Source organism: Alosa pseudoharengus, unplaced genomic scaffold (genome assembly GCF_046254945.1).
Source record: "Alosa pseudoharengus isolate Yale_2024_CS ecotype anadromous, Long Island Sound unplaced genomic scaffold, YU_APseudo_1.1 YU_APseudo_1.1_scf_1, whole genome shotgun sequence".
NCBI lineage: Eukaryota > Metazoa > Chordata > Actinopteri > Clupeiformes > Clupeidae > Alosa > Alosa pseudoharengus.
The window spans coordinates 43,751,346-43,772,912 of record NW_027468564.1 but is presented as its reverse complement, the minus strand read 5'-3'; the positions used below and the strand labels follow the sequence as shown (position 1 = coordinate 43,772,912).

Below are 21,567 nucleotides of genomic sequence, written 5' to 3'. Positions count from 1 at the left end.
TGTTACATGCCACATGACTGACCTCAGTGTCTCCAGCTTGCATTGTGGTTCTCTTAGTCCCACACAGAGCAGCTCAACTCCATCATCCTGCAGGTCATTGTCACTCATGTCCAGTTCTCTAAGATGGGATGTCGATACTCGCAGAACAGAATCCAACAGTTCACAGCTCTCATGAGAGAGGTGACAACGGTTTAGCCTATTCACAAAAATATAAAAAACATAAAGAATGAACTGCATCATGTCATCTCTTTATCTCAGATTATTGATTGATTATATGATATTTTTACACTTTACTTAAAGCAAGCAAAGACATGCTGTCACATTAGAAATGATTTTAAGGTATCTGTCAGGATCCTGCAGGGACTGACTAACTTTGTGCCACCCTGGTGGCCATTTTGTACATTGTCCTGTGTTTGTTTGCTTTGGCTGTTCCCCATGTGCTCTGTGTTTACCTGTCTGTCAGCGTTCTTTGTCCCTGCCCATCTCCTTATATGGTCTGCACTTCCTGTCTCGTTAGTTTCCCTCCATTTCTGCTTGCACCTGTTCCCCATTATTGTCTTGTTGGTTTTGTCCAGTCCTCTGTCTTTCTGTTAATTAGTCTGTGTATTTCTACCCCCCTGTTCCTCTGTCCTTGTCGGTTCGTCTCTGGTTGTCCTGTCTGAGTACTTTTGTTAGTTTGTTAGTTGTAGATCCACAATTAAGTGTGTATGTCTAAACTGGAAGAGTTTTGCGCTTGGCTCCTCCAGCCAAAACCTGACAGTATCATTCCATCTTGTGAAATCACTAAGCATAAGTTGTTATAATGCATAGTGTCCAGGATGCGTAGTTATGAGTAGGTAGGGTCTGAGGTATAATGCATTATACAAAATGACCTAAGAACATTGGTCCACAATTATATAATCTGGTATAATCATTAGTTATAATGCATTAAAACCGCATGGTTCTCAATACCAATTTCAAGTTTTTGCCTGCAATTGCACAGCACCTGCTTCAGAGGCCACTGTTTCCACTTAGTTTGGCCTATAATCAAATGCTTGACCTCTTTGGAAAGCTAAGACACATTTGTACCACAATTGTAAACCAATCAGAAAATCCAGGGGAGATAAGTTCTCATTGACTGCTGAACTTTCCCACTGACGGTAAATGATGCTAGGCTTTGGGCTTCTACACACAGTTGCGTTCCGTCAACGCATGCCAGTGGGTGTTCCCAACGGTAGCTATGCAAATTACTTAAGGTATAACCTTAATTTGATTGGCTGGTGCCGTCCGTCGATTTGGCTTGATTGGCCGGTGCCGTCCGTCGGTGCAGCAACAGATGAACTTCTCAACACGAGCGACTGGAGCAATGCGACGCAACGGACCCACAATTCAGTTCGGCAACGGATGATGTAGGCCCATGTAAAGTGAATGGGCTGCGTCTCCAGCACTGCAACGCGCACAACTGTGTGTAGGAGCCCTTTCTGACTGAGCTAGCTCATTGTCCCCACCCTGGACTTCAGCAGCCAATGAGAACTTATCTCTCCTGAATTTTCTGATTGGTCGACAATTGTGGCACAAATGTAATGCTTTCTACAGTGTGTGAGCGAGCGGACAGGTGAAGTTGAACGAGCACGAGAGATATCTCCAGAGGGAGCAGAGGAACAGTATGTGAGCGCGTAAAACTGAGTGAAACTGAATGAAAGGGAGCTGCTGTTGCCTTGTTCCACATACATATTGATCTTAGCAAACATGCAGAGGAGCACATAATAGATTCCTGTTTGCTCAAATACAAGATTTATGTGCTCGAGTTTCATTTTTCCTCAAAATATAATTTGTGTGCTTGCTCATGGTCAAATTGTTCTACAGCTTGCTCATAAAAGAGGCACAAATGTAACTCCATAGATTTCATGATAAATGATTTATGTGTTTACATTTGGTAATAATAAACTACTGAAAAAATTATTTACTATTGAAGTTATGTTAAGTAAGCATTGACAAGTATAAGGGTGTCACTTTACTTCAGGGTACACAAAAGTGATAAGGGTCATTCCGTGTCAAATCACCCAGTGGCTGGCAGGTCACCCTCTCCCAAACAACTGATTATTATATGGACCTTATGATACATTCATGAGTAGGAAAAAAATCTGATGAATTTGTGTCACATACTTTTTGAATGAGAAGCCCTCAAAGGTGATGATGTCTTTTCACATTATGAATTTATAGCTTTCCAGAGGGGAAAGTACACAAGATACGTCTGATCCGATTGGATTTTTTAATTCAACAGGAAAATGTACTTCTATTCACATAGTTTCACTAATAGTCCGGTGGACAGCCCATAGAGCCCCATTGTGGACCCGGAAATGTTGAGTACACCAAAGTTTTATGATGGAAATATATAGTATGGGTTCCCAGCATGCAGAAACTGCCGGATGCTAATTTGCATATGTTGGGCAATTTGTGTAATTGAGCTAATTAGCATAAATTAGCATAATGGCCTATATTGATGATATTATAAGAGCTGCTTGGCCAAAATGGACAATGTTAGTATGTTTTTAGGGGTTACTGGAGATGTTGAGTCCATATCTGACATTTTCAAGATTCAAAATCACTATTTAAACTTGGTTTGGTCACGTTTTTACTCTCATTAAGCTGATTTTGCTGAGTTTTTTGGTCTAATTTAGACAGATTTTTGGAGGATAGGGCTGTAGCGATATACAGTAGGGCTGTAACAATACACCAACTTAATAATTCGATTCATATCGTGATTTGTGACCCACGGTTTGATACAAACCTCTTTTTTTGGAAGGGGGGGGTGGCTAGACTACAATATAATATATCTGTAATATTTTATATCCTGATATAAAAAGAGAGAATACTGAATGTCTGATATTTATGAGAGCACACTTTATGCAGATTAGCCTATAGCTTAGGCCTACTATTTCTATTATAACTCTACCACATTCAGCTGTCTGGTTGAAGCCTGGAAATATTGTAAACAAAGTAGCATAGTTGGCTAGCTTATCATAGTCTACTGATTGGACTGTTCAGTTTCCTCATGTGTGTTTAAGGTAATATTGTTCTCCTTGGGACATGCCCTTTTGGGAAACATTGGTATTGAGATGATCATTCAACTTGAATGCAAGAGCTTTAACAAATATGTGCAGCATGCTAATGATGCTAAGCAGATTTAATAGTGTAACGATTGATGAGACAGCGTTGTCTAATCAAAAGTTTTATTAAAGGTCGGGAGCAGGGACATAGGCACAGAACATAGCACACGCTAGGGAAGTCAAGAACACTCGCACCTTACACACATAGGGTTGGACGCCACACCATAAAGGCACAAGCACACATATTAACAACCCCAAAGTTCTCCCAGAATCCCCAGCGCAAAACATTGTGGGAATTTCAAGCACAGTCCAGCTACACAGTTCCCCCAACAAGCCATTGCCGTCCTCGGAGTGGGCGTTCCCACATTCAGTCCAGCAAAGTCTCTGGCACTGCCACACAGCAGGTGGGGTGCACACACCACAAGAGCCCTACTCACCCCGAGGAACCACGACCACCAGCGGCCCAATGCGGGCGTGCTGGCAGTCACCTGGCCGTCGCCGCTCGTCCCCAGCGAATGCCCTCAGGTCGCACTTTCGCAGTGTGCACCACAGCAATGTTCCTCCAACACCTGGCGGGGCCTAGCCTCCACTGCCACAGACCCCCCGGCACTAAGCACCGTAACCGGCACCACACCTCCGACGCTCCGCTGTCTTGCCAGTCGGGGCAGCAGACTCCAGCTCCATCGCAGCCGGACCACGCTGCGCAATCAGGCTACAGCTACCGACGATGGCATCCCTCCTCTGCTGCCTTGTCGCAGAGCTGTCCTCCGCTGCTCCCGGCCGCTCCACTCCGCCACGGTCGCGCCAAGGCCTAGACCTTCTCTCTGGCTCGTGGCATCGGATTTCACACAACAAACTTTTTTTCCCCTTATTTTTCTAAAGAGCGCGAGCGAACAGGCGCCCGCACAGCATGGTGCCTCCCACACGCACCCAAAGGCTTACAGTTCAGTTTTTCAGAGGGCCCTTCCACCGAGGCTGCCCAACCGTCGTGCCTCAAACGGCTCCACCTCCTTGCCGCTCCACTTCTGCTCTGCTCCGCAGCCAGGGCCACCGGCAACTCCAGCCAAAAGCCGCCCGGCGGGGGCAGGGGCTCCAGGTCTTCTGGCTGTGAAGTCAGCACCCAGGCTGGCGTCATCACCTCATCTTCCAAGGCTGCTTCCTCAGGCCACTCTCCCGGTCGCGTGAAGTCTTTCTCCGCCGTGGCCACTGCATCGAGACCCTCTTCAGGCAAGCACTCCTCCCGTAGCCAGGCCCAGGTGACGGCTGGTCTCTACTGAAGGCCTCTGTAAGCTTTTTAGTACCCCTTGCAAGGGCTCTTTTTGGATCCTTTTGCTTTGGCCTCCACCTAGCGGTGAGCATGGACGGATTATGAACTTTCGGGCCCCTGGGCCCAGATGTATTAAGGGCCCCCCACTAATTGTCGCATATGTGGAAGGGGGGTTTGGGGGTCCTCCCTCAGAAATGTTTTAATTTGTTTGATGTGATTTTCTGTATTCTGGTGCATTTTGGGGATGGCCAATACTAAATTCAATCAGATTCATAGCCTACTACATCCTGATAATGTGTTGATATTGAGGCAATGATTTCATGCAAAGGCTTGGGCTTCAGGGCCCCCTGGCCCGTACAGTGATCCATCCCTGGCGGAGAGGTCTCCCACTCCCGGCTCCTCCAGCACTGAAGACACTGTCTCCTACAGAACGCAACTTGCTCCTCTATGGAAACGTGCCCATCTACAGGTGCTGCTTTGGAAAGCACCAGACCGTCCTGATCCACCAGCTGTGGATATTACCGCGTTTGGATGGAGTAAGAAGACAGGTATGAAGAAACGAGAAGAACTCGCCCACCCTCGATTCAAGTCCTGTTGCTCCTCCTGATTTGTTAGATGTTATCAGCTGTAACTGCACAGCTGGGTTAAAACTTTGTATACATGTATCTGGAAAGTGCAACTGCAGGCCTGGCCTGTACTAATTATTGTTTCTGCAAAGGCAGTGATGTTACATGTTGCAATATATTAACACAGCAAAAAGAGCAGAAGGACAGGGATGAAGAATCTGGAGAAGATGACGACAGGACAACGGTTGAGGACAGAGAGGAGTAGTAGAGGCTACTGTAGTTCTTCACTTTGTTACTCAATTGTGAGTCACAGCAGAGGGCCAGTGAATAGCTATTTTCAAAATTATTGTGGAATTCAGAAAATACTTGAGGATCCAATTATTCCTGAACACTGAACATTTTTATCCTCCAAAAATCTGTCTAAATCGGCCCCAAAAACTCAGCAAAATCAGCTTAATGAGAGTAAGAACGTGACCAAACCATGTTTAAATAGTGATTTTCAATCTTGAAAATGTCAGGTATGGACTCAGCATCTCCAGTAACCCCTAAAAACATACTAACATTGTCCATTTTGCCTAAGCAGCTCCTATAATATGATCAATATAGGCGATTATGCTAATTTATTCTAATTAGCTGAATTACACAAATTGCCCAACATATGCAAATTAGCATCCGGCAGTTTCTGCATGCTGGGGACCCATACTATATATTTCTATCGTAAAACTTTGGTGTACTCAACATTTCCGGGTTCACCTTTCTGTCCACCGGACTATAATGTGTGTGAAATACCAAAAGAGCCAATAATGTTGAAAGTTGAACAAAAAGGATTGTTCACCACAATGCTTAAAATGACTTGAAGTTTCAAAGGGCTGTAGTTTTGCAACGATTAGTTATACAGATATACTATTTAAGATCTATGCATGGATTTGGTCTACAAACACCTGTGATTTTTTTCAGATTTTTTCGGAGAGGGTCACCTGCCAAATTGCGCTGAAATTGGGTGATTTCACACGGAATGACCCATAAGTAAAGGTAATTTCATGATGGATTCACCATGTGTTTACATACACACCCATTTACTGTACACATGAGGGAAATCATTTGTTAGCATAATACTGTAGTAATTTGAGAGAATGCACATAACTGACCTCAGTGTCTCCAGCTTGCATTGTGGATCTCTTAGTCCCACACAGAGCAGCTCCACTCCTTCATCCTGCAAGTCATTGTCACTCATATCCAGTTCTCTGACATTAGATGCTATCCCTTGCAGCACTGATGCCACTAGTTCACAGCTTGCTTTAGATAGGCAACACCGATTTAGCCTATGGAGAGTAAACTTTGTATCACTGTATTATCCCTTATCTCAAATGCTGATTATAGCATGTTAAATATGACACTTGTATTTATGTTGATACACACAGAACCATACTTAGCGATAAAATGGAAACATCTCTTTCATCTAATATGTCAGAAAGCAATCCTATAATGATCAAATGTGACATTTCTTATTATTCTATACTCACCAAACTCTCCTAGAAACTTTGACTACAGATAGCATTCTATGGAGTCCTGCTTCTGATCTCAGGTATTTCTTCAGATCAAACTCCTCCAGCTCTTCAGCTGATATCAGCAGCAGGTAGGCCAGAGCTGAGCACTGGGCTGGAGTCAGATTCTTCTCCTCTTCTGAGTTTATGTGCCTGAGTAAACAGGCAATCACTATATTTTATAAAATTTTTGACCATTCAAAAAGCTTATTTTTGTTAGCCTCTTATCAAAACATTAAGATTTACTCCCAGCTATACAGTATGAGACACCCGAAATAGACCTGGTAAAATGTTTTTAACATTTAAATTTGGAATGGCAACTATAACAACAAAGTGGCAACTATAGTGTAGTCAATCAGACAATCTAATGAATGTAGTCTCTCATTTTGCCAAGTGTAAACATGATAAATTGTAGTTATATGCCATGTTTACTAAAGATTGCGCTCCATGAGTGCTGGCCTTTTGACTGTTCCACTTGTAAAGAAGAATCAGCAGGGCATAGATCCTTTGCTTTCCATGCACCCACTCTCTGGAATAGCCTTCCACTATACTGTACGTCAGAGAGGCTGATTCTGTGGACATTTTTAAATCTAGACTGAAAACATATCTTTTCTCTCAACACTATGGTCAGTCATCAGCTACCTGATCCTCTTGTCTATTGACCTGATGTGATTATTGCTTTTATTTATTTACTATATTTGTGTCTATTTATTGTTTTATCTAGGTTTTTTATTTGTTTTAAAATGCTTTGTTTTATTTACTGTACAAATCAACGTGTGTTTTTATTATTTTTATGTTATTAGGGGTATACTCCTACTCCTAACTGTGCATGTTGTTGAAGTGTCTTGAGACCATGGTCATGGTGATATCACACTATAAATATCAATAAATTGAAAGTACTAGCCATCTCTACTTCACGTTTTGGAGATATTTTCCTCCGCCTCGTTCCTTAATGCTGTATAAGGGAACACATTATCCATAAGCCATTATCCCTTACTTAACATATTGAAGTTGACCTACTTATCAACAAACAAATTGACATAATTACCTAATGATCTCCTCCGCCAGTGAATGGTCCCCAAGCTCATTTAAACAGTGGAAGAGTTTAATGAGCCGTTCTAGTGAGACGTCCTCCTTGATCTTCTCCTTGATGTATTGAACTGTTTTCTCAGTGCTCACTTCTCTGGTAGCTAACTGTGGCAGCACTACATCCAGTGGGGGCTGAATTTCAGGCTCCAACATTGGAGCCAGGCCAAGAAGGAAGCGCAGGAATAGGTCCAATTGTCCAACGTTGCTCTGCAGGGCCTTTTCCACAGCAAACTCGTAAAGGTGAGACCTTGATGGTGTGGACGACCAGCTGATCTTCTCACTCACAGTCTTGAGAAGAGGATTTTCCCCATGACCACTTTCATGAAGAACATGAAGAGCAGCGAGGAATTCTTGTACACTGAGGTGCACAAAGCTAAAGGTGTTCTCTCCAGTTATGCCACTTTCCATTTTCAAGATCTCTGTGAACAATCCAGCATCAAAAGCTCCAGATTTCACATCAAGATCACAAGCTATCAAGTCTTTCTCGTAAAACATCAGGGTGCCTTTCTCCAGATGTCTAAATGCCAGTTTCCCAAGTTTAATAAGGAGCTGTCCTTTTTCCAGTGCACTCCAATGAAGGTTTTTGATCTGAAGAACACTGAATGATGCGTACATTTCAGTCAAAGTTTTGGGTGGCTCCTCTTTGTTCTGATCTTCCAGTATCTCTTCCAGCACGTTGGCTACAATGTGGCAGAATAGTGGTATCTGACACATGACGTGAAGGCTTCTTTTGTTGTTGACAAATTCAATGACTCTGTTGGCCTTTTCTGGATTCCTGATACTCTTCTGGAGGAACTCAATTTTCTGGGGGTCATGGAATCCACACACCTCTGTCTTCATGTTGAAGTACTCACATGGGATCAGACTGGCAGCTGCTGGTCTAGTTGTGACCCAGATGAGTGCAGAAGGTTGGAGGGTACCTTTGATGAGACTCGAGATGAGGATGTCCACGGAAGACTTCTCATTAGGGTCACAAATGCACCCATTAAAGTCTAGCTGGAGTTTGCTTTCGTTGAGGCTGTCAAAGACAAAAAGCATTTTGCTTTCACTGAATTTAGGGAGGTTTCTCAAATCTTCGAGTTCAGGGTAGAACACAAGAAGAAGATCAAGAAGGCTGTAGCTTTTTTTTCTCCTCAAGTTCAGCTCTCGGAATGGAAGAAGAAAAACAAAGTCTATGTCTTGATTTGTTTTTCTCTCAGCCCAGTCCATGACAAACTTCTGCACTGCAACGGTTTTCCCTACGCCAGCAGTTCCCAATGTCAAAACTCGTGTGGCAGATGTGGCTGCAAACATTTTCCCCAAGTCAATTTGCTTAGCTTTAGAGCTTGGTCCTGTTCCAATGTCTTCTCTTATATGGCTTTCTTCGATACGAACCTCAATATAAGTATCTTGTAATCTGTAATCTCCAGACTCTTGATGTACGACAGGAAATCTGTTTTTCAGGTGCTCCTGAAGCTTTTGTATTAGTGATAATTTCTTCCTTGTTGGTGCATGTGCTTCATCATAATCTAAAGACAACAAAGATAAGATATAATGTGATGAAATAGGTGATTATCAAGCACATATCAAGTGAATATTAAATATCAACTGAAATATAATGTCAACTATTTGATAGTTGTTTTTCCTTACTGTTCTGTTTTTGTGTATTGTATCTGCTACCTTATGATTTTCAAAATGTAGCACTATAGCAGTATATATTTTTGCCCTTTTTATGATAGGACAGTGAAGAGGCAGACAGGAAGCAAGTAGGAGAGAGAGATGGGATGGGTTTGGGGAATGACCCGAGTCAGACTAGAGCCAGGTAGAACTGCTAATTAGCTAGCCAAATCGCCTGTGCTATGTACACCCACAAAATCAATACATGGCTTGACTTTTAATATCTGAAAAGCTTTCCACCTCTTTTCGGCCAGTAATAATATACCCCCCCCCAACAACATACTTTTGTGTCCCCCAGTAATGTGGGCATATTAACTTGGAAGTGAGCACATGTATGCATTTTTAAACGTTGCGGCAGCACATAAAGATGATATCTGGTTGAAGCTAACCTTCGGACCCTCCCTCTGGGAGAAATGAATAATGAAAACATAGCAATCCTCCCTATATACACAAGCAAGTGACTCATCATCAGAGACTGTACTGTATACTTACATGTCTCTAGAACTCTCTCCAAGTCCTCTGCCAACTGATGGTTGTTCATCTTCCGCAAGATGGTCAGCATGATGCTCCCCGCGTCCGTGCCATACACCTCCACCATCAAGTCCACGGCGTCGTCTGTGTCGGCCTTCTCCAGCTTTCCCCATGCGACTCTGCCCTGGTCCCGCAGGTAGTGCTTAAACCTCTTAAACTCTGCTCCTGTGAGGTTGTCCAGAGTGTTCCTCAGGACTTCTTTCAGCTTTGTGGTCATTGTATAGTTTATTGGTCCACTACTAACTGGATGCTTTGGGGTAAGGTTTCAAAAATGCATTTTAATATGTAAATATTTATCATTGTAATAAAAAAAATCATACTTTCTAAATTTCACAGGGAAACCTCTCTCTCTCTCTCTCTCTCTCTCTCCCTGTGTGCATGTAAGTTTGTATGAAATATGTAAATATGCCATAGCATAACTGAGTCATTAAGTTCAACATATAAACCCTGACATATTTTACTCTTTTTTATATACTAAAGGGTACGTTCAGACTAACGGTGGGTTTCCACACAGCAAAACACCTCGCAAATTTTGGCCAGCGAAATTTCGCCTCAGGGGCGTGACAGCCAAACCGCTAACCTTTTGACTGCAGTGTCTAGTAGTGGTGGCAAGCGAGCTAATTAGGCTAAGCAGCTAGTTCAAAAGTTTACTTAATGAAGATATCCAGGGGTCTTTATGCCTCGACTAAGTTGATTGTTGCCAATAAACAACAATTCATGTACATAGAAACAACAAGGTCAATAAGACATAATATATTTCATACATGTGTTGCAGCATGTAGCCTAGCTGTCTGCTAGGTTTACAATGAAGTCCAATATCCAAACATACTAGCAGTTGGGCTGTCGGCTAGCTGAAAAGTTTGAGTGATTACAGGATAATTCCGGTATTTAGCACTTTCTAGTTTCCACTGGATTTTTTGATTGTCGGTGCCGTTTAAGTAGTATACTATAGACTATACTACTTAAACGGCACCGAAAATCAAAAAATCCAGTGGAAACTAGATGGCAGAAGTGTGTAGGCCAATCTGCCCAGCAGCTTTTTCTACTTTGTCACCTACAGAGTTTGACAGGTACAATCTTTAAAAACGCCATGTTATTTCCCATAGACATTTGACGACCGAAGGTTGGATGGATACGGAAGTTAGGAGGCGGGACTTATTCTGGAGAGGTCTATACACCAATCCGCCGCGAACTTTATGGGCGCTGCCATCTTGCCTGCCGCCATTAATGCGTGCCTGCGGAGTGTGACGGTGTGACACTTGCTAATGGCTTTTCAATGAAAGCATCCTGTCAGAGAATATCAAATAGGAGATCCTGCTCATGAAAAAATGTCAGGTGAAAGGGAACATTGGGTAGATGATGTCAGGCAGTGGCCAAAACTTACCGATTAAGGTAATTTATTGACAACATAATGTATTAAGACGTGTATTAATTAATGACAACAATAAACCGAATGCTATCATTAGTAGCTGTGTTGCTAATATGTTCACAAGCTTCAGAAGTTGCAAATAACTATTAGCCACGACCACTTGTAGCAGTAAAATACATGTTCTTACAGGTATTCAGGATTATTTTATTAATCGTATGTATTTCATCCACTTTTAACGCACATCTTGGTCCTCCACTGGACAAGGAACTCTGTGTAATCCGTAAGCCTGTAAACATGGGCACTCAATGTGCAACAAAGGTTTGTGAATTTCACAAACGGTTTAATTCTAGGTCTGTATATTCCTACTGTTGTTAAAACAGCCGACCACACAACACGCTTTTCCCGGCATCACTGAACAGCATACGTACTAAATAAAAATTAAGAAAAAGAAGATTTCGCATCTACAGCTAACGTCTGCTACAGCCGCCTACGGGACCAACACATTATTAGCAGCAAGGCAACGCAGTAATGGCGGCGCTGCTTTACTTCCGTGTTTCGCCGGATTTGTGTATATCGGAAATATCCTTTTAATGAACATATGGGTCATTCTATAGAGTGTGCAAGTGACGCCACTTCCACTTGCCTCCATGGGACCTATCTTTCAAAAAAATTTGAACGCCAGTCTATGGCGAAAAATAAATTATTTTCTGGTCCCGGTTGACTTGTGCCTTGAATTACCCATATGATGTTTGTCAATTTTAAAGACAATTTTTCATGTAAAGACATTTGCAGTTTGTTTCGTAACTATTGAATTACAACATTGTGAAAGATCGTAATTCCAACGACTACAAACCCATCAGTCGCGCTAGTGACGTTAGCTCATTCACAGCCACACTAGATTGTACAAGCATACCAGCAACAGGTCTTAATTGGGCTTTCCTTGCCGATGAAAATACCATGAGTCAGAGGATTAAACACATCAGGTAAGTTGTATTCGTCCATAGACTGTACATTACATACTGTTAAGTGACAGCAGGCAGCAAGATGCAACCGTTAACTAGCATAACAGCTATCAGCTAGCTTCTAATCTTATCGTTTCATTACGTTGGTGACGTACATCGTTCGAGACGAGAGATGTAGTCCACTGAGCGGATTCGTACAAAACCAACATAACTTTTGAAGTCTATCGAACAACAGTACTTTCTTGACGTGAAAAATTATCTTTTAAATTCACACACATCATATGTGAAATTCGTGGCACAATTCAAACTGGACCAAAAAATAATTGTTATCTCTCCATTAACTCCCGTTCATATTTTTTTTTAAAGACAGGTCCCTTGTAGCGGAAGTAAAACGGAAGTCACTTGCACACTCTATAATTCGGGGTACATTTGAAGTTTAGAGAGAAACCAAAAAAATGTAATGAGTTTTTATCATTAAACTTTTTTATAGTCATAGAACACACTTCAAAGTTAACATGACAAGTATTTGCTGAGTTTAAACCTGTAAGACTTGAACCTGTAAGATTTGAAAAAAAATATGTAATAACAGAAAAATCTGTCAACTCTGTTAGAGACAAACTCGGTAAATTATATATTTAGCAAATGTGATACATTTTTAAATTATGCCTTCCCTAAGATAACTTTTGTCTCTACAGTAGCAACTTTGAATTGGATAAGATTGCTACTTTTTGTCCTGAAATTAAAAAAAAAAAACAACACATTCCACTGGCAAGTTTTCCAAGAGGTGCATATTTTCTAAAAAAAGGTAGCTTTTACATATATAATTAAAAAAAAAGAAATCATGTGGTAAAAATATTAGTAACACATCTTCTGATATACATTTGAAAAAACAAACAAACATATTTAGTCATCATTTAAGAGCAAAATCTTAAATTGACACTCTCATTAAATGCTATTGAAATTGAGCTATTGCTCAATAGCTATTGCTATTGAGTTGACAGCACATCATTGTCAACTCTGTTATCATTAATCTATGCAGAATTAACAGAGTTGACAATAACAGAGTTGACATTTCCCATCATTTTGTGACTTCGCTTTTTGCAGTTTGTACTGTATGTGATTAATAACACATTTTACTAGATAAGCAGTTTTATATAACTGATGTTACAGTTAGTAAATTAATCTCCAAAAATAGATTGTTAGACTTGATAATATCATGTTAGTCAAGTTGCATGCATGACTTGTAGTCGGAGACAGTCAATAATGTAGAAGTAATTTAGTTAATATTTTGTGGATTCGGTCTAAAATAAATAGGCCTACAAAGCAATGTTATTGGTAAAAGGATGTTTTAGCATAGCTGTTCAAAATTGATTCCATAAAGATGTATTTGTTTGATAATAGGCTAACTAAATCTTTATCATGGACAGGGGAGATAGGCTACCCCGAATTAGGCTATTGGGCAATTCCATGCAAAGGTCATCCTTACCATGGAAAAAAAAAAGTTGTGCATACGCAAATAGAACTGTTGTTAAAATCTTCATTTAGGTCTATATTTTATTGTTTGCAACTGATCTGATTGAATTTGATGGAGAATGACACTCTTTTTACATCATAAATATGGTGTGCAACCATACAGAAACAACATATTTCACATGGTAATATTATACATATTTCAAAAGTGGATAAATGGACCCAATGTTCAAACAAATTGTGTCATTTGACAAATTCCAGATTGACAAGGGAATGGTAGAGTAATGTCTATGCTCAGCTTGCCTTTAAGAGCACAACTCCTTACATTTGTAAGGCTTTTGTTTTTAAGTCAGCAAGTTCCATGGCCATGTCACATGCTGGAGTTAACATAGCAACCTCCTTCTGTTGCAGATCTGTTTAGCCTGCCGTTCACGTCTGCTTAACACAGTTTAATTTTAAATGTGACGCGATATGACAGCATTTGAAGTGTCAGGTCCTCTGTAGCTAATACCCACAGAGTAAGGGCAGCAATAAACTAGATGTACCGCATAGCGGTACAAAATGTGACCGCCTCTCAGTCCTGCATATTCTCTTCGCAAAAATAAATCACGCTTGTCAATTTGTCTCCATCTCCTACTCCTGCAACTCATGTGCATGTAAATGTGTGCATATGTGAGTTTGCTTTTGTTTATAAGACTGTGTGTGTGTGTGTGTGTGTGTGTCTGTGTGTGTGTGTCTGTGTGTGTGCATGTGCGTATGCGTGCCTGTGTTTGTGTGTTTATGTGTGTGTGTGCATGTGTGTTTGCATGCCCACATGCGTATGCGTGCCTGTGTGTGTGTGTTTATGTATCTGCATTCATGTGGGTGGGTGTTTGTGCATGTGTGTGTGTGTGTGTGTGTGTGTGCTTGCCTGTCTGTATGTGTTTATGTGTGTGTGTGTGCTTGCCTGTCTGTATGTGTGCGACTGTGCGTGCGTGTGTGTGTGTGCGCGCATGTGCGTGTGTGTGCATGTGCGTGTGTGCACGTGCGCGTGCATGTACTTTATGTGTGCAAATCACAAATGAGTGGGTATGGGTTAGGTTCATGCGGGCTCTATACCATAAATATTTTGTCATCTTGGGTGCAACGGTTCACGTAGGGCTAGTTATTTAGGGGAGTGGCCACCAAGTTTCATGTTCCCTGGTGTTTCAGTAACCCGGGAATCACTGACCAAAATTGATGACAGTAAAAAGAAAAAAATAAATGTATTTTTTATATTTTAAATGACTTGTTGTCCTGATTCTTCCTGTGGATCTTAGTGGGCACTGAGGAAGCAATAATTTCATCGCTAGTTTCATCACTATTTCAATTGTTTCATATCAAAATTCACTACTTAATTATGTGTTTTATGTAGTTTGTCGAGGACTGGTTCAGACACGTCACATCCATAACGTGAAACCGTCACATCCATAACGCCAGTTTTTCCTACATAATGCATTACGAAAATGACGCATAGTTTCAAAAACACACTTTTTGTGTTCATTCAAGTCTCCTTCATGGTACATATATCATAGTTTCGGCAGTTTCCTTCAAAATTCACAGAGTTTGTAGAAAACCTGTAATCTCTCACAAAAGTGTGTCCATTTCATGTCACATCCATAACGCTGATAAAATGCCTTGTATTCTTAGGATGAAATTGATTATATGAAATTTGAGGATTTCTCAGTATTCAGAGGACAGAGGTTGCATTAAAAGTTATGCAAATTAATTCACTGATACTAATTTTGCCCCCACTCTAAGGCATTTTGTTTACCAATATGAGTCCAATTGTCACATCCATAATGCTGGAACTGCCCTATTATAGAATGACCCATGGTCTATTTCAGTGGTTCTCAAACTTTTTCTTTCATTCCCCACTTTGTATTGATCAAAGGGGCATTCTCGAGCCCCACCTGTCCCTCATCGCTCTAATAAAGTGGTAGGTCAAGCTTAAACTTGTCAAATTTATTGAAATAATGACAAGTTCTAAATATATCCTCTTCAACAGAGTTAAAATCAGCTGGTGCTGCAGATATAATAATTAATAAATAAATACATAACACACATATTTCTGTTTTCCAGCAACATATTAGGAAGCATAGGCCATTTTACAGCATTGTACAATATATGAAATACCAACATGCTGCATTAAATGGATCCATAATCCAGTAATACTGAGCACTGCTGGTTGGGAAATATTTTTGAAATAAACTTTGCAGGGATGTTATGTAGGCCTACTGTTTAATACATGGGATCACAAGAGTGGCTCCCAATCAGACGTTTCAGCGATTTCGCTCAGAAATCTCAAAGGCATAATACTGTCGCGATCGAGGCGCCTGTCCCATACTCAAGTTTTTTTTTGGTGAATGTAGTAGGCCTAATCTTATTTGCTAGGTGAGGTAGGTGCTCGTCTTTGCCTTGTAACTGGACATTTAACTCAAATGTATCGCTAAGATATATCAAATATATCGCTATGATAGGCCAGCTTCGTCAAGAAATGTTCATTAGTGAACGTGCTTGCAGATTCAAACATGCGCTCTTCCTCCAAGAAGAGGCGACTCGGAGCTCAAACACGCGCGACAGCACTTTACCTCGGGAAAGCCACCTTGCCTCGCTATGAAACAGTACAGCCTTTTGGTCAGCTACCATCTCTTCGCAAAGTGCGGAGAATAGACGCGCTTTTAAGGGCCGGGTTTTGATGAAATTCACCACTCTCACAACAACGTTCAAAATGTCATATAGGTCGGGACTAACTAAACTGCCTTGACACGAGCGCTTCCCTGCCCCAATCCACTAGCATGCGATGCGAACATCGCGACGCAGTATCCCTATTCATTTCTATGAGAAGCGAATTCCGCACCCGCATAGGATTCTGGGTATGCGGTGCGACGAGTGCTGTGGCTGCGGCGCGTCAAAAAGTTCAGCAATCCCCAACTATATGGAAATGAATCCGTCCATCGCGAGGCGAGTATCCAATAGTAGAGCAATACGCAGGGGAGGTCCATCATCACGTAGCCTAAACAAAACCTAATTTTCCGGTAGTGTGGTTACGGCCAACGGACAGAAACATGTCAGATGAGGGGGGGAAATCATAGCAGTGTCTACATTTCCGTGTTTGTATGATGTGTGGCTAGAATCCTAGCCTACAGGGACAACTTCATGATTGAAATGACTTGCAAACTAATTTATAGATGTGACTTTCCCTCGGTAATTTCAAAATAGTGGAGGGAAACATTTTGTTTGGTTGTTTACTAGGCTACCTGCTCTTGTCCTGCCGTTTCCACACATCTACGAAAGGGGACGCCCATCAAAGCGTCTTCATGGAGGGTAGCGTCGCAATTTGGAGAATTCGCATCGCGTGCTAGTGGATCAGCACAGTGCGTCCATTGCGCATCGGGTGCTACCTGGGCCCAGGCTACAGATAAAAAAATAGGCTAAATAAAAAAAACTCCTGTTTCACGTCAGTTCGCGCCCCACCAGGCATGTCTCCGCGACCCACAGTTTGAGAAACGCGGGTCTATTTGGTGCCCTGACTAAGTTCGTGTGGCAGGCCGCAATTCGTGACGTCTTTTTCTGACAAAAGAAGTTAGGGTAGCCTACGTTTAGACTAAGCGTCTTTTTCGCAGCTGCTGGGGTCTGTTTTACATTATAATCCTATGGAGTAGACAGTGTTTTCAAAAAAGTCGTCGGCTTCTTTTAAAACGCGACCGCAACCGTCTTTCTGCAGCTCAGAAGTTATCTGATCAACTTCATGCTGCATGCTGTCCGTTTTACAGCTGACCAATCACAAGCGGATTACCGAAACCTGTGGTTTCCCATGACAAGTAAAATATGGAGAAGGTGACAAAACACCGGTCGAGAGACTCGTTTTAGTGTCTGAGCATAGGGAATGACTTCACAACTTTACCATAACATAGGCCTACCAAAAGTTGTAGCCAAACCCATTTTTTGTAGGCTATCCACACATAACGTCAATTTGCTTCCGGCTGCTTTTTGGAACAACGCTGGCCGATTTTTTTTTTTTTCAAACTGAAAAAGCGGTCCGCATAACTTTTTTTTTTTTCAGAAAAATACCGCTGCAGACCGCTTTTTTTTTGCGATAAGCAAAATGACTGGTAAGAGTGAACAGTAAATAGGCCTATCGCGGAAGAAATAATTGGGGTTATTGCTTTTGGTAGGCCTGTTATGGTAGGCTAAAGTTGTGAAGTTACTAAACATATAATAATAATAATACATTTTATTTGTTACATAGCGCCTTTCAAGTCACCCAAGGTCGCTTTACACACTAGACATTGAGACAAAATGCCAGACGGAGCGGCGTAGTCGCCAGCGTTCCCGTGACATCAAGACAAACAAACAAATTTACAAAAGACGCACAAGACAAAAGATGCCTGATGGAGCGGCGTAATCGCCAGCGTACCCGAGACACCTAACGGTAGACATACAAGACAGACAACAAACAAAATATCAACATCTTTGCCATGATCCTTACCTCAACACCAGCCATTTCTCAAATGTTCTAGAGGACACAATAATTCCTGATGATTAGGCTATGGGAAGAACAAAAACGGAAAGTATTTCCCTCTACTGCACACTGCAACATACCCTTTCATTGGCAAGTTACTGATATCACCAAGTAGGCCTACCCCTGGCTGCAGCTTGCAGATCGGGGCTGGGCTTAATGTGGGGCTTCTCGATATCAGAGCCTATGGCAAGCCATTTTAACATTTACCCGCTAGACTGGATATGTATTGCAGATATCTGTAATTCAGTTTTGCCTAGTCAAAACGAACATTTTAGATATCCGCAATTGAATTCTTCCTATCCATAATTGTCATTTCAGATATCCACAAAGACATTCTTCCTAAGACAAATGACGCCATATTTGCCATTCATTTCTATGGGGTTTATCATTACGGATATCTTTTTCAGATATCTGGAATTAAGTTTTGACTAGGCAAAATGACATTGTAGATATCTGTAAATGGAATTATGACTAGTCAAAATGACGTTGTAGATATCTCAAACTGGAGTTAGGGATAGTCATAATTTGATTGTAGATATCTATTATCAAGTTATATATATGAATGAGTTTTGTTTAGAGATATCTGAAATTGGAGATAGCTATAACTTTCATTCTGGCTAGTCAAAATGTAATTATAGATATCTTGAATTAGAGTTTTGACTAGGCGAAATGACGTTAGAGATATCTGTATTGCTATGCAAATTAGGCCCACATCCTACTTTAGGCGGGAGCAGAGCGTGTTGTTGTTCAAATCATCAAATCACATAGCACCTGTTAACTGTTAACTTTGTAATTAGCACTAATTAGCACCATGTCAGAGCAGCCAGAGGGCGAAGGAGTTTTTAATCGTCTTTTTAATGCTGCAGCCTATGCAAGACAGGAGCTGGTAGCAAGAATTGATGATTCAATGTTGCTTTGATTTTTTCGATTACAGCCAACACCATTATGAATGGAGTTTCCTGTAGATGGTGTAGTGCTGGTGCATTTAGTAGCCTAGGCCTACTTATTTATGTAGGCTACGAAACAGAGATCAAGCCAGTTGATAACGTGAGAGTCTAATAAACCACACGGAGTCCCTGAGTTTTAGTTATTTTAGATGTCAAATAACTTCTTCTTCCATTCATAGAAATAAGGAAATAAGCCCACTTCTTCTTTGATTATGTTGGGGAGGGGAAATAAGTAGACGGGCTCTGCTACGAATCTAAAGAGCAACGTCTTGCACAATAATTCGCACTAGTCATAATGACTTTTGAGATATCTTCACCTTTCATTCTGCCTAGTCAAAACTGAATTAAAGATATCTGCAATTATCATTTAAGATGTGTGACGAGTTGAATGTTGTTTTCAATGATGTGATAACAGATATCTTAATTCAGTTTTGCCTAGTGAAAACTAAATTACAGATATCTCTATATGACGTTTCGACTAGTCACAATTACGTTACAGATATCTTGAATGACAATTCCAACCATCCAAAATGTAATTGCGACTAGTCAGAAAGATGTTGTTGATATCTACAATGTTAATTCCAGATAGTCAAACTTAGCGGGTAAATGTTAAAATCGCTTGCCATAAGAGCCCGTCTACGGAGAGCCTTGTATCGAAATTGGTTGCAGTTCCATTAGAATTACACTGGGGGTGATCGCGGGCGAGCGCTGATTGAATGGGGTCTATGGAGCTAGACGGCTAAATGTATCTCTTTCACCTGCTTGTCGTTGAAGAATCCCAGATTTTATTGTAGTTTATGCAAGTTCAATATGGATTTTAGATCTAAAGTTGAATGAACGAGTACTTATGTCCTTTTCATTTTTTACAGGTTGGGTCGTTGTTGCCCATAACACGCTAGCATTGTGCTAATGAATGACGTCATTGACATATTTGAAAGGATTTTTAGAACAATAACGTGACTTTAAAAAATATAATAATCAACAATGTGTATTTTCTTTGCCTCCCCTGTCGAATGCAACATTGAAATTACTAGACAAAAAATATATATCCAGAGAAAAGTGGATATTAAGGGGTACAGCTCCATAGACCTCCATGCATTCTGCGCTCGCCTGCGAGCGCCCTCACGTGGAATCTGAGGAGGAACTGCAAGCAGCCCAGAAACCAAAAGTAACCAGACAGTGCCAATTCTCTTCCTATTAGACATTCTCTGTAGCCTGGGTGTTCCCATGCTGCCTTGCGCGCGATTTGATTCAAGCTGCTAAGGCAGCCTGGAGACCATGGAGCAAATTTTCGCCTGAGATAGGGGATGAGCTATGCACAGATGCATTTGATAGACGTCCGTGGCACCCAATAAACGGATCTGGGCATTTTTTTTCAAATACGAGAAAATGAACGTTTGGTTCCCAGACCACGTCTCATTGAGAAGTGGTGGCGCTAGCCAGGCTACATTCTCTGCTGATATTTCTAAATAAATGTAAACACTGATTGGCTTTTACAAGAAAGGTGGGACCAAGCTGGTTTAACCAATGATGTGCTTGGATGACATCACATGACATCATACCCCTTCAAATTTCCCACCCCAGTTGATGAGCTAGGGCAGGGATTCCCAAACTGTGGTAGGCTATGTGTACCACCGGTGGTACACGAGTTCAGGGGCGTAGCCAGGATTATTTTATAGGGGGGGCCAGCTGGGTCCAGACTTTTTATTGGGGTGGCACTTGGGAATCAAAACTACTATTTAAAAACTACTCAAAAAGTTTTGAAGATTAGGATAGCCTATTTTAATAATGGTAATAAATTGTGTAAAGCCAACACTGATACACAGGTCAGTTTGTTGTCCACTCCAAATCATTTTCCATTAGCCAATGCTATAAAAAAAGTACATTATGATAATGCACCTTACTTAATCAGTCTTATTCAAATGATGTTAAAGAACAATAATAAATACTACAAATATTGTATTCAGATATTTAATATTATACTGATGGCCAAACTATATTTCTTTCTGATATCCACTCTAAGTACTTGGCTGTAAGTAACATGGCTCTGAATTAAGAAATTAACCCTTAGAACCCTAGACATAAGCATTTATCCTGGTCATTGTAAGTGCCATTTACACATATATATATTTTTTCAGAACAGTCTAGGCTACCCAGATCTGCCACCAATTCATATTAATACTTGCATTGATTTAATTTTGATTTTTAAATAATACAAAGACAAAAAGCATATTATACCATTCTTATTTTGAAATGTATCTCTGTCAGCTGGACATGACTTTCATGTATGTGTAGGGCAGACTGTCCTGAATCTGGCAATATAAGAACCATGGTGGAGGGGGGCTTTGGGGCTGAGCAATTTACAGACATGTGGTGTGCGCCTTACAAAAAATAAATGCCATTTTTTTTATTTAGTAATGAAAAATGCCCTTTTTGCGCTCCATATCTGTGACACGAACTGATCTGACCTGACTGAACCCGAGTTTGCGTGTTCTGTGTGTACACTCATGATGATTCTAAAACAACTTTTTACT

General features: G+C 41.1%; 1 protein-coding gene across 2 annotated transcripts in view; it reads right to left on the bottom strand.

Moving 5' to 3' along the window:
- LOC143129466 (NACHT, LRR and PYD domains-containing protein 12-like) overlaps positions 1-21,567 on the bottom strand; it is a 43,678-nt gene that overhangs the window by 15,311 nt on the left and 6,800 nt on the right. The window contains exons 1-6 of one of the 2 annotated variants that reach the window (XM_076289913.1): positions 18,054-18,328; positions 9,704-9,992; positions 7,515-9,063; positions 6,446-6,619; positions 6,071-6,244; positions 23-196 (exon numbers count right to left, since the gene is read on the bottom strand). In XM_076289913.1, coding sequence (XP_076146028.1) covers positions 23-196; positions 6,071-6,244; positions 6,446-6,619; positions 7,515-9,063; positions 9,704-9,992; positions 18,054-18,068 — 2,375 coding nt within the window. In that variant the 5' untranslated portion in view covers positions 18,069-18,328. Of the gene's footprint in view, positions 1-22; positions 197-6,070; positions 6,245-6,445; positions 6,620-7,514; positions 9,064-9,703; positions 9,993-18,053; positions 18,329-21,567 lie in introns of those variants that run through there. The other variant, XM_076289914.1, reaches the window with a different exon arrangement.